The sequence below is a fragment of the Mustela lutreola genome, chromosome 4, assembly GCF_030435805.1.
Source record: "Mustela lutreola isolate mMusLut2 chromosome 4, mMusLut2.pri, whole genome shotgun sequence".
Lineage (NCBI taxonomy): Eukaryota > Metazoa > Chordata > Mammalia > Carnivora > Mustelidae > Mustela > Mustela lutreola.
This window is the reverse complement of record NC_081293.1, coordinates 191,399,059-191,412,252: the sequence shown is the minus strand read 5'-3', so window position 1 is coordinate 191,412,252 and position 13,194 is coordinate 191,399,059. Positions and strand designations below refer to the sequence as shown.

At 41.2% G+C, this 13,194-nt stretch overlaps 1 protein-coding gene and 1 pseudogene across 1 annotated transcript; both read left to right on the top strand.

The window, feature by feature from the left end:
- Positions 1 to 1,437: 1,437 nt before the first annotated feature.
- Positions 1,438 to 2,809, top strand: LOC131830465 (olfactory receptor 2F1-like). The gene has a single exon (XM_059172698.1). It carries the CDS (start codon positions 1,868 to 1,870, stop codon positions 2,807 to 2,809), a length of 942 nt encoding a protein of 313 aa, XP_059028681.1. The 5' UTR covers positions 1,438 to 1,867.
- A 4,875-nt stretch (positions 2,810 to 7,684) lies between these two features.
- On the top strand, positions 7,685 to 8,270 carry LOC131830228 (olfactory receptor 2F1-like; annotated as a pseudogene).
- Positions 8,271 to 13,194: the final 4,924 nt, after the last annotated feature.

Below are 13,194 nucleotides of genomic sequence, written 5' to 3'. Positions count from 1 at the left end.
ATGCCTTGACTTCTCATTCAGAGCTTTTCCCATTCACTACACATATTTCTCTACATGGCAAGATAGCAGTGCTGGGCCTCTAATCTAAGATTCCTCAGGCATCTCCCTTCTAGTCCATATCCTTCCACAACTCCTTCCCACCCCTTACTATAGGAGCTGAGAATGTGCCATGCACACTTAAAACTTGGTGCCAGCTTGGTTCCCTGGAAGATACGACACATGGGCTGACCACCTTACTCCTGTTCTTTGGTTTCCTCATCTATACAATGAAATGAATGAAGTATGTGATCTGTATGGCTCCTTTCGCTTCTCACATGCTTGATTTTCTTATATATTAACCAGGCTCTTATGAAGGGAATCTGAATCCATGACAGTAACTCTGAAGGGTTGAATTCTGGATGCTTAGCAGCCTACAGATCATAGAAGATCAGAGTGGAGCTATTTCCTCTGGCTGATACAAGGACTTGGCTTTTCGGGCAGCCAAATTCTTCCTGGGGTGGTGTTCAAAACCCAGCCACCAACCACCATCTTCTGGTGAACGGGGCCTCCAAACCTGAGAATCTAGTGTTAATTTCTTTTTTTTGTTTTGTTTCTGTAGTGAAGCCCTCTGGCCACTGCAGGACAAGAGCTGAAGGGAAAGTGAGAGATGCCTGCTCCTCCCAGGTTCTCTGCTCTCCACAGGCCACTGTTACCAGCCAGAAGAAATCTCAATCAGATTACCCTTTTCAGTTCTATTGTACTTGATTCTGTGGATCCTTACTGTTGATGTATTCCTTTTGTCCTTTCTTTGGTTGACTCATTTGACAGTCACAGATTTTATTTTAAAGTTTCTTATTTGATTCTTTTGTACTGTTGATTTTCTAAACATAAGTTCCTAACATTGAGAGGCATTCTATGCTAGAAGTTGGATGAAAGCATAGTACCTCATAGACTCAAATATTTTTACTAAATGAATTAATTTATTAACTGTTTTAAGAGCAGAAAATACACCTTGAGATTATATTCTATTAAGAAAAACTGGTGGCATTTAATTCTATTTTTATAGTGGGCTGGTGAACATGTTGGAAGGGAGTTAATCCAACACAATCCTAGCTAAGGAAGGAGAATTCATTCCCTCTGAAAGATTCAGTGGATTTCAGTCAGTTCATATTCAGTAGGAATATGATCATTGGTTTCCAAAAGCCCTCACTGCATTATTTTGCTAATCATTTACTTAAGCATCTAAATAAATATCTGCAGCTTACTATGTAAATTGCACATTATTGAGAAGTAAGACATAACCAGTGGTAATTTAATTATAGCCACAAATTTAATTAAACTAGTAACCTTGTTCTTCTCTTTCAAAATACTTAGCACAATTATACTTAATTAATTTTTGTAATTATTAATTTAATCTTGGTGTTCCTGATTAAATTACAAGAACCAAGAAAGCACGACTCAAGTTTCCATCTTTCTTGTTCCCAGGCAGGTGTCTGATATCTAGCATAGGCCCTAGCACGCACAGAGACTAAACAGATGCTGGCTTCAAACCAGATCTGCCTTTCTTCCCTATCTTCCACTTCCTTCCTTTTCTGATGTCCAAACTTTCTTCCTTAGTTTTTCTTTGTTTTTTAACTTTCTTTTTTGTCTTTCCTTCTTTCCTTTTCTACCACTTTTTTTTTCTTTCCTTGTACTGTGAATGATCACCTCCTCTGTAATTATAACCATGCTGGGTCCTAGCCACAAAAGGATGACCAGAACAGGGACTTTGTCCTTAAGAGAATCTCAATCTAGTTGAGAGTCCAGCTGTCCCTTCCTCCTAAAGTGAGACCTTTACTTACCCCTCTCTGCCTTTGCTCCTCTCCTGGCAGCCTGATCCACCTGCTCTATGAGGAGGGACAACCTGACCTGGGAAAGTGAGTTTGTCCTCCTGGGGCTCTCCAGTGACAGGCAGACCCAGGCTGGACTGTTTGTCCTATTTGGGGCCGTCTATCTGCTGACCCTGCTGGGCAATGGGCTCATCATCCTCCTGATCGGACTGGATGCACGACTGCACCTGCCTATGTACTTCTTCCTCTGCAACCTCTCGGTGGTGGACATTTGCTACACCTCTAGCGGCATCCCCCAGATGCTGGTGCACTTCCTGCTGGAAAAGAAGACCATCTCCTTCACCCGGTGTGGGACCCAACTCTTCTTCTCACTGGCCCTGGGGGGCACTGAGTTCTTGCTGCTGGCTGCTATGGCCTATGACCGCTACATGGCTATCTGTGACCCCTTGCACTATGTGGCAGTGATGAGCCCAAGGTGCTGCATTAGGCTGGCAGCTGTCTCTTGGTTTGTAGGCGTGGTGAATTCTGTGGTGGAGACAGTGGTCACCATGCGCCTGCCTACCTGTGGACATCATGTGCTGAACCATGTGGCCTGTGAGACACTGGCATTCGTCCGCTTGGCCTGCGTTGACATCACCCTCAACCAGGTGGTCATATTGGCCTCCAGTGTGGTGGTGCTGCTGGTGCCCTGCTTCCTGGTCTCACTGTCCTATGCCTACATTGTGGCAGCCATTCTACGGATCCACTCTACAGGGGGACGCCGCAAAGCCTTTGGGACCTGTGCCTCCCACCTCACTGTGGTTTCCATGTCTTATGGGATGGCCCTGGTTACCTACATGCAGCCCTACTCCACAGCCTCGGCTGAGCAGGACAAGGTGGTGGTGCTCTTCTATGGTGTGGTAACCCCCATGCTGAATCCACTCATCTACAGTTTACGGAACAAAGAGATGAAGGCTGCCCTGAGTCGAGTTCTGATGAGCAGTTCTGAATCAAAACTTTAGTATACAACTTTGTCTTAAGAGGCCTCACTCTGAAGACCATAGATCTTGGAGTGTGTGTCTTCAGCATAATGGATGCATGTGTCTGTGCAAGTGCATGGTGTAAGGGAGCAGGTAGGAGGACCACAGTCTGTTCCACTCACTATCGTTTGAGGTAACAATGAAATGGATTATATCCCTGGGCTCTATTTTTGGTCCCTAACTTATAAAAATGTGAATTATAATTTACAAATACATACACACTACAGAAAACTAAACTAAAAAAAAAAAAAAGATACCCCAGCAGCATATATGAATTAGAAAAGAAGATCAAATCAGAAGTCAGGTCAATGCACAAAACTTATGCCAGGAAAGTGTATTTCCTTCAAAAATCTACAACTGTATGTTTAAGCTTTCCTATAATCAATGAGAAAAGAGAGGGAAGGTGGGAGCTGTAATTTACAAAATTCACTGTGCCCAAGGGATGGAACAGGCATTGGGCCAGAGGTGCAAAGGTCACCCATGTGACTCACACATGGTCCAGCCCAGCTCAGCAGGGTGGGGAATTCACACAGGGACATGCAGCCAAAGACATAGTAATAATCCGCACAGCCCTGATGAACAGGACTGGACTGTGCATGAGTCATCTGAACATCAGTCTACATGCCTCCACGCTCTCGGGCTTGCAGTGGTGGCAAATGGCTGGCCAAAAAGTCAAGCCTTCAGAACCTCAAACACATACTTTCTACACAATCAGGTCTAAGGATGTACTCTTCTGAAAAGAGAGATGTGTTCAGAATTCACAGTTGACTATCATGCCACACACCATCAGAGGTGAGCCAAGTGAGCTACTCAGCAAGGAATCTGTTTCCAAGTTTGCTCTACTCTGGTAACACAATGAGTGACTGAGCACTAAACATTCTAATCCAGAAAGTGAAATAGAGATAATTTTTTCCAGAAAAATATTTAGAACATTTAAAAATTAAAGTATCTCTTACCTAAATATTACAGATATCTGGTTTGTCTTCCCATAAATAAATTTAAAAAAAAAAACATAAATTGAGCGGTGTCTGGGGTGGCTCAGTCCAATAAGCGACTGCCTTCGTATCAGGTTATGATCCCAAGGTCCTAGAATGACAGCCCCACAACAGCATCTGGTGACCTACTCAGCAGGGAGTCTGCTTCTTCCTCTCTCTCCTCACCCCACTAATGTTCTCTCTCACTCTGCTCTCTAAGAAATAAATAAAATATTTTAAAATTAAAAAAAAAAACATAAATTGAGAATAATTCAAACTTCTAATCAATCTGCTGAGAAAAGGCCAAAAGTTTGCGGAGGAGGAAATGGAGTATCTTTTTATTTTTTTATTATTTTTACTTTTTTAAGTAGGCTCCATGCACAACATGGAGCCCAATGTGGAGCCCAACACAGGGCTTAAACTCAAGACCTGAGCTGAGATCAAGGGTCAGATGCTTAACCCACTAAGCCACACACGTGCCCCTGGAGTACCTTTTTAAATTCTAGTAAAATCTTTTTTTTTTAATCGAGATAAAATTCACGTAACATATGAGTTATGATTTTTACCTTTTTAAAGTGTACAACTTAGTAGCATTTAGTATATTCACCATGTTGTTCAACCTTCTGTCTCTCTAGTTCTAAAACATTGTCATCACTCCAAAAGGGAACCTCATACCCTTTAAGCAGACCTTCTCCATTCCTCCCTTCACCCAGGTGCTGGCAACCCTGATCTGCTTTCTGCCTTTATGGATTTGCCTATTTTAGATACTTAACAGAAATGGATCCAATACCTTTCATTCCTTCATCAGCCTCTCTTCCTCCCTGCTCCCACTCCCATGGAAGGCACTCAGCCCCATCTCCAGTCAAAATGTTTTAACTCATCATCATTTTTAGATTCTTCTATAACTATTAAGTTCTCTTCCCAAATCAACAAATTATCTTTTCCTTTCTCTAGTGCCTCCGTGTTTAGGTGCTTGTCTGCTCTTTGCCAATGTCTGCATTTTGCACAGCAAGGAAACCTCAGTTTTCTCTTTAGTTAGTAAGGAAGAACAAATCACAAGCTCTTACAGTTTAATGTATTTTTTTTTTATCTTCATCACATACCAGTGGAGCATCTAGCACCGAGCAGTGTGATACCCTAGTCTACGATAAAATGGAAGGAGGTCAGGTATCTAATGAACTGGGCCACCAGTCGGCTGGCCTCTCCAAACTGCTTTTCAGCCAGTTTCCTTGCATCACTTTGCAGCAGCTCCAAGTCCCCCACAGCAGCATCTTAAGCACTACCCACTTCCTGACATCACCCTCCCCCCAACAAAAATCAAACCTGTCACACAAATCATTCTGTGGGTGTGCTGCTCCCCACCACCTGCTGTGATACACTCCACCCTCCAAGTGATCACACACATGATATAGCAGGAAGAACATGGAATAGGGTCCTCTGATTCCAGACCCAGTTCTAGCTCTGAGCTTAGCTGGCAAAACCACCTCAAAGAATCACTCCTGCTCCCTGAACCTCAGTTTCCTCATTCTGCAAAATGACAAGGTAGACATGAAGATCCTAAAAGTTCTTTCCAGCTTGTTTTCCCTTCTGTTCTCATTTTGCATTTCATTCTCTTCCCTGGTGAGAATTTCAGTTAATGGTGTTCTGGACACTCAGGAGCCAAATTTGGGAAGTAAATTTGGCTACTTACTGCAGTGTTGAAGGAAATAGGCTCAGTGGGAATAGGGCTCCATCTCAGGTACAGGGCTCAGAAAATCAGTGGGGTACCCTGCCAAAGCCAGTCTATTCTTAGCATTTTCTACAGTGACACCTTCTGGACACAGAAGGACTGAAAGGAAGGAAACTGGCTAGACAGAGGTGTATCCAGGGACTCCGTGCTCTTCACCCCCATCGAGCCATAAGCCTAATCTTTGAGTTAGAAAGAGAGCCTGGTTAGAAAAACTTGGGTTGAATTGTTTTCATTTCCATATCATTGGATTCTGTGACTCATCTCTCATTATCTCTCATACAGATCCTTCTCATTTAGATAATTTATGAAGGGTTTTCTCACACAAAATCTCACTTGATATTTACTACTTCTTCCCAGGGTCTAAGATACTCTGAAATACTGTTTTTGGGCAAGACCTAAGAAAGTAAGACTAAGGAAAGACCCAACACACACACAAAAAGGCAACATACCAAGGATCACTTTTTCACTGATCCAGTGGAATTTCAGGCAAATCATTTAAACTCTTGACCTCAACTTTTTCTAACAAAGAATGAGAAGTTTAGCCCAAAAGATCGTTCCTCCACAAAAACTTTCCAGATTTATCTCAAAACATATTCCTCTCCCAAAAATAATATGTCTTGAATCTTCAAAAATAAGATTAAAAGGTTCTGTCTAAAGCAGTGGGTCTCAAACTTAGCTTCACATTGTTAATTGTTTGGGAAATGTTAAAAGTTACAAATATACTAATATCTGTGTGTCACTTACCTGAGATTGTGACTTAATTGCTCTTGAGTTTTTTCTGGGCTTCTGGAGTCTTCTAAGTGTGCCAGGTGATTCTACTGTGTAGCTACTGTGGCAGGCACTGCCCTAGTGTCCACCATAGGTTGTGTGGGATTTTCATAGGCAAATCCTAATATGTATAGTTTTTTCCTTCCATCTCAAGCTTCCCTAGTGAGCATCCAAATGGGCTTTTCCAGCAGTCAGACTCTTCTCCATGTCTCTGTGGTCTCTCCTTATTCCTAAACTAGCCAATAATGCTATCTCCTCCCGCCATGTTGCAAAGATACACAATGTAAATATGGCAATGGAGCTAGTGGGACTTGCTATTAATATATAGATAAACAAAGATTATAAAATTGCTTAGTACATTTATACTGCAGGAAAATATGACATCTTATCCTTTGGTAGAGGCTAAAGACCAGCAAAGTAAACAGGGAGGTGTTCCAAGGGCAAACCTGCCTCTGCTATGACAGAGGATTTACACATAACAAAGCTCAAAGGGTTTCAGAGGCACTCCCTTACTGACTCCCATCTGTGGGCACCGTCAGGTTCCAAATGCTATCACTGCAAATAAGTGATGTATGCATTCACCTTTTATAAATCACTTACTTTACCATTCAAATAAATGCCAGCATTTCACCAAGGAAATAGCATAATCACAAGAAGTTGGGACATAATTATAGTTAATATAATTGAGGCCCTGATCTTATCAACCCAGGAATAAGCCTTATTAATCAGTACAATGAGAACCAAGTTGAGCGATTTTCTCTGTCACTGACCTAGCCTGGCTTATGGGAGGAACAGGAAGAACCATAAGCTCCAGTGTGAGCAGTAAGGACAAGGAGGAAGTCCAGAACATAAGTCCTATATCTTAGGATCAGAGAATAATCCTCAAGGCCACTGCTTTTAACTTTTTTTTTTTTAATTTGTGTATTCAACAAAAATTTTATTGTGAAACATTTGTTAGGAATCTTTGCATACAAAGAAAAATCACAGGGGCACCTGGGTGGCTCAGTCATTTAAGCATCCAAATCTTGATTTTGACTCAGGTTATGATCTCAGAGTCCTGAGATTAAGCCGTGGGTGGGGCTCCATACTGGGTATGAAGCCTGCTTAAGCCTTCTTCCTCTGCCCCACCTCCACTCTGCATGCACTCTCTCTGTGCCTCTCTCAAAAAAAAAAAAAAAAAAGAGAGAGAGAGAGAGAGAAAGAAAGAAAAAAAAAGTAAAGAAAGAGAAAATCACCAAAGATCCCTGATTTCAAGAGGCTCAGAGTCTAATAGAAAAAACATTCAAGTTCTTGCAGTTCTGCTTACAGTCCTTTGTTCAGGCCCAAACTGAATTCTGATTGATTCTGAGCTACCTCCTCCTGCTGGCCACCTACTCCACCTGCTTCATGAGGAGGGACAACCACCTGACCTGGGAAAGTGAGTTTGTCCTCCTGGGGCTCTCCAGTGACAGGCAGACCCAGGCTGGACTGTTTGTCCTATTTGGGGCTGCCTATCTGCTGACCCCACTGGGCAATGGGCTCATTGTCCTCCTGCACCTGCCCATGTACTTCTGCAACTTCTCAGTGGTGGACATTTGCTACACCTTTAGTGGAGTCCCCCAGATGCTGGTGCACTTCCTGCTGGAAAAGAAGACCATCTCCTTCACCCAGTGTGGGACCCAGCTCTTCTTCTCGGGGGCCCAGGGGAGTACTGAGTTCTTGCTATTGGCTGCTATGGCCTATGACTGCTACATGGCTATCAGTGACCACTTGTATCATGGCAGCTGTCTCTTGGCTTATAAGCCTGGTGACTTCTGTGGTGGAAACAGTGGTCACCATGTGCCTGCACACCTGGGGACACCACGTGCTGAACCACGTGGCCTGTGAGTGTCACACACACCCAGTTGTAATGGTGGCTCCAGTGTTGTGGTGCTGGTGGGGCCCAAACCTGAATGCTGTGCAGGAAGTTAGTTGTGTTAACAGAGAAATATAGACAAGTTGAGAAGGAGAAAGAGAAGGCTACTTCCTAAGGACAGTGAAACTTGTCAACTTCATCTTTACAGTCAATCACCAAATACCACATTTAATGGACACCTCTTCTGTGCCCAGCCCGAAGCCGTTCCTCACCTCAGTTATCATCCCAACACCCTCCTCCCAGATGCTAGGAGCATGATGGACCTGGGACACCATTCAGGTCTCAGAAAGAAATATCAATCAGTAAAAAGATTTGTGTGCAATACACCACTCCAGGTACCATAAGAGACACGCAAAGTCTGATAGGAGATCCTTCCCAGCTACCTGGAGACTATTTAAAAAGATAAAAGATAAGTGCCAAAAAAGAAAAAAGAACTTAAAACATAATCCAACAATGCAAAAAGTTAAGTAAGGGGATATTTGGTTAATTACTAAATACAGGTCACACATTAAAAACCCCACTGAACTCATGAAATTCCCCCATGAAGGGGAAAAATCTGGATAGTTTGCAAAGGGATTAAAGGAGGAGTACCTTGGTGACTCAGTTGGTTAGGCGTCTGCCTTCTACTCAGGTCATGATCCCCGAGTCCGGGAATCCCCAGGATGAAGCCCACGTCTGCTTCTCCATCTGACCCTCTCTGCTCTCATGCTCTCTCTCTCAAATAAATTCTTTAAAAAGAGGGGGCAGATTAAAGAAGAAGAAAAAATTATTTGGGGCCTTAGAAAATGGTCAGATTTTGACAGCTGAGGGAGTCGAGAGAGAGATCTATTCTTGGTGAGTGGGGGAACGACACAAATAAAGTGAGGAGGTTGAAAAAACTGAGGTTTGTCTGGGAAAGAGTGAGCAAACCAGTTTGGTTAGTGCAAAGACTTCACTCTGAGGATTTATGAGGCAGAAGTAAGGCTGGAAAGAGGGGGTTGACTTCGTAGGGGTCTGAAAACTAGGCCAAATAATTAGTTTAGAGGTCCTGGCATAGGAGAGTTTTTGATATGGGAAAGTAACATATCTTACAGGGTGTTCCAGAAGCTGTCCTGTTTCTCTAGAGCAGGACTGTTAGACTAACTAGACAAAAACAAGTAGCACAGACTTTTTCTTCCCTTAGTCCAACAAATTCTCTATTTTATGCTTAACTAGAGGGAGTAAGTGAAACGGCTATTCGTAATTCAACTTCCTCTAATTAGGGCAGACTTTGTAGAGCAGGTAGATAAGGTTTCAAAGACCAAAAGAGTTGGGAAGAATATAGACTAGAAATTATTTAAGAGATAGGGAAATGTTGAAAGTAAAAGTGAACAGATCTTGAAGTTGAGACTGAACAGAGGGTGTAACTATAAAGTGCCTCCTACTTTCCTTTTTTTTTTCTTCTTTAAATGAAAAGTTAGCCATTCCATCTGATTAACACTCTGAAACCTGAGTAAAACTAAAGAGTTTATTTGGTGTTTTTGTAAGCGGTGACAACCCTGTTTTTTTTCTGATCTCATGCCATGTCTCAAGAGGTAACCCTCAGGTTAGACAGGTCCCATTCTGGTTAAGGAGGAATCTGGAGTCTGCTTTTCTAATATTGATTCACAAAACGGGTCTGAGTCTCACCAAAAGCACTAGCCTGGCAAAGTCTTCATACTTTTATCTTTTTTCATGGAGAATAAGCCAATGTGTGAAGAATAGGAGAGAAAAACTCAGGTCTGAGCTGGGAACTATATATTAGGGGAGTATTTATAGAGTCACTCGGAGACAAAGGAAAGAGTAAATGGGCATGTGGGAACGTTGTTCCGTGGCCATCCTGAACAGACCTGGGAATTTCATAGTAGAGGATCCCTGATGGTAAGACCTCCCTGCTTTGTCAGGAAAGCACAAATCCCATCTCTTCCATCCAGAACAAAAATCACCCCCTACTAAAGCACTCTTTGCTTCACACTATCACACAGCCAAGATACCACCAGAGAGAATGCTTCCCAGACTGGAATTCACGGACGGGTTTCCAGGTCTACAAGCACCTGGAATTGTGTGTTTAAATGTCATCTCATCTACAATGTTATCACCTGCTGAAGCATTTGTAATGATATGCTCATTTATATGACTAGACACTTTGCCGGGCTCTCCACGAGACTATAAACACTATGGGGATAGAAACACCATCTGTAATGCCCAGTACTTTATCCTCAGCATAGGGCGTGTCTACAGATAGCCACCCCAAAAATATCTGCTCACCAAATACATTCTCAAACAATCTGTGGCCTTCTACAATGTTAACACATCGTGACTTATATATTGTTTTGCATTATGTTTTTAAATTTTACAAAATGTCTTCTGTGAAACCTTTGGCAGTGATCTGTGATATCTGCCATGGATCAATAAAGACAGGGATGTTAGTTTAACTTTCCTGATACCAAGAACTGAATTTGCCATTAGGAAATTTGCTACCAGAAGAGGGCTGAGGAAGGTCTAGCACATGGTCCAAAGTCCACCAATCAATCTGATTTCCTGCTGGTTTAATCTCCAATACATTTTCTCAGTCTTTTCATTTCTTTTCGCAATAGAACAGCTCAATATAGTGACATGACAATGCATAATATAGAACATGGTTTAAAGACAGCTAGATAATGTTTAGTAACTCTTACTATTCCTATCTGGTTTTTCCCTTTCCCCTTTATGTCTTCAAAGTAAAAACACAACTCTAAGTTCTTTCTTTCTCTCCCTCAGCTGATGTCAAAAGCTACTGAAGTGCTAAGCAAAATAAGTCAGTCAGAGAAAGACAAATACCATATGATTTCACTCCTATGTGAAATTTAAGAAACAAAACAAATGATCAGGGGTACCTGGGTGGCTCAGTCAGTTAGACTTCCAACTCTTGATTTCAGCACAGATCTTGATCTCAGGGTCATGAGTTCAAGCCCTGTATAGGGGCTTGAAAAAAAAACTTAATGAAAAAAGGGGAAAAAAGGGAGAGAGAGAGACAAACCAAGAAACAGACTCTTACTACAGAGAACAAACACGATTACCAGAAGGGAGATAGGTGGGGGGATAGGGGAAAGAGGTGATGAAGATGAAGGAGTGCACTTGCTGTGATGAGTACTAGATAATGTATAGAAGTGCTGAATCACTCTATTGTATACCCAAGACTAATACTACACTATATCCTAACTAACTAGAATTCAAACAATTTTTTTCAAGCTGCTTAAGTGAACTGTTCTCTGAGAGTCACCCACCCAGTGAATCTCCAGTGACCTCCTTCAGCATCAGAATCCCTTCTCAAGTGATTCCTTACCCACCACAAGTGGTTTTTCTTTATCTCACTCATATTTAACATATTGTCCTGATTTAGTAGTTGAAAAAATTAAAAGAATGGGGAAAAAAACAAGAGGAGTAAAAAAAAAAAAAACAAAAAACACTAATTTTTCCTGGTGTCTAGAAATGTCCTCACCATACTTGGGTTTCTCAACTTTCTTCATACTGATGCAGATACAGAAAATAATTTTTTAAAGAATTTTTTATTTATTTATTTGACATAGAGAGATCACAAGTAGGCAGAGAGGCAGGCAGAGAGAGAGGAAGGGAAGCAGGCCCCTGCTTAGCAGAGAGCCCGATGTGGGACTCACTCCCAGGACCCTGAGATCATGACCTGAGCCAAAGGCAGTGGCTTAACCCACTGAGCCACCCAGGCACCCCAATAATTTTTAAATAATATTAACTATCTAATACTATAATTATTATTGTTAATAATATGAAGAACACTAACATGTCATGCACATATATTACCTACTTTAGTCTTTGCAATTACTTCGAGACAGTTGTTATTACTTCAGTGAATATGCCAGGAAACTAAGGCATAAAGGGTTAATTATACATAAGCATTCACATCACATCATGTAAAAGGTATGCATTTTAAAAAATTAAAACACTACTGAAAGCAATAAAAGAAATCATGACTAAATGGAAAAGCATACTATATTTTTGAACAGAAAGATGCAACATCATGTATATGTATGACTCCTTATGTTGAATTATACATTTAGTTATATCCAACTTAATTTTCCTAAAAAGGAATTTTTGTTTGGGACCAGACACTATTATATTTTAAATAATGGCCAAGAAAGTTAGAAAAGAAGATTAATGAAGAAAGACTAGTTTACCAGTCACTGAAACATCATAAACCTAAAATAGGCAAAATGCTGTAGTACTGGTACATGACTGGTGCATATCAAGGTAGCAAAACAGAATAGAAAGTCTGGAAATAAACCAACATGTATAGGAATTTAGTAATAATAAAAAGTAGCTTTTTAAATCAGTCAAGAAAAAAAATTATACAATAAAAAGTGTTAAGGCAACCATTAAATGGTTAAGTAAACCATTAAATGGTTAAGCTAAGCATTTTGGGGAAAAATTATGCATCTAGGATATCTTGTATTAGAATACATCCCAGAAGGGTCAAGTATTTAAATATAAAAATGAAAGCACTAGAAGAAACCAAAAGGCATTTTTTTTTTTTTAATATCACAGTGAGGAATACCTTCAAAGTATGAGACAAAATGCCAGCCTTCATTATTGTTTTAAATAAATTCAACAAGGGATGCCAGTCAGTTAAGCGTCTGCCTTCTGCTTGGGCCATGATTTCAGGGTCCTGGGATTGAGTCCCACATTCAGCTCTTTTCTCAGTGGGGAGCCTGCTTCTCCATCTGCTCCTCCCCCCGCTTGTACACACGCACATGTGTGTGTATGTGTGTGTGAGCTCTCTCTCTCTCTCCCCCTGACAAATAAATAAATAAAATCTTTTTTAAAAATTTAAAAATATATAAATAAATTCAACAACGAAAAAAAATCTGCATGGTGAAAGCCAATGTTATACACTCAAAAAACAGAAAATCATGTCAAGAAATGGGCAGAAGACATGAACAGACATTTCTCCAAAGACGATGTACAAATGGCTAACAGATACATGAAAAAATGT

Coding starts and splice junctions, on each gene's coding strand:
- LOC131830465 (XM_059172698.1), top strand. CDS start 1,868: ATGAGGAGGGACAACCTGACCTGGGAAAGTGAGTTTGTCCTCCTGGGG.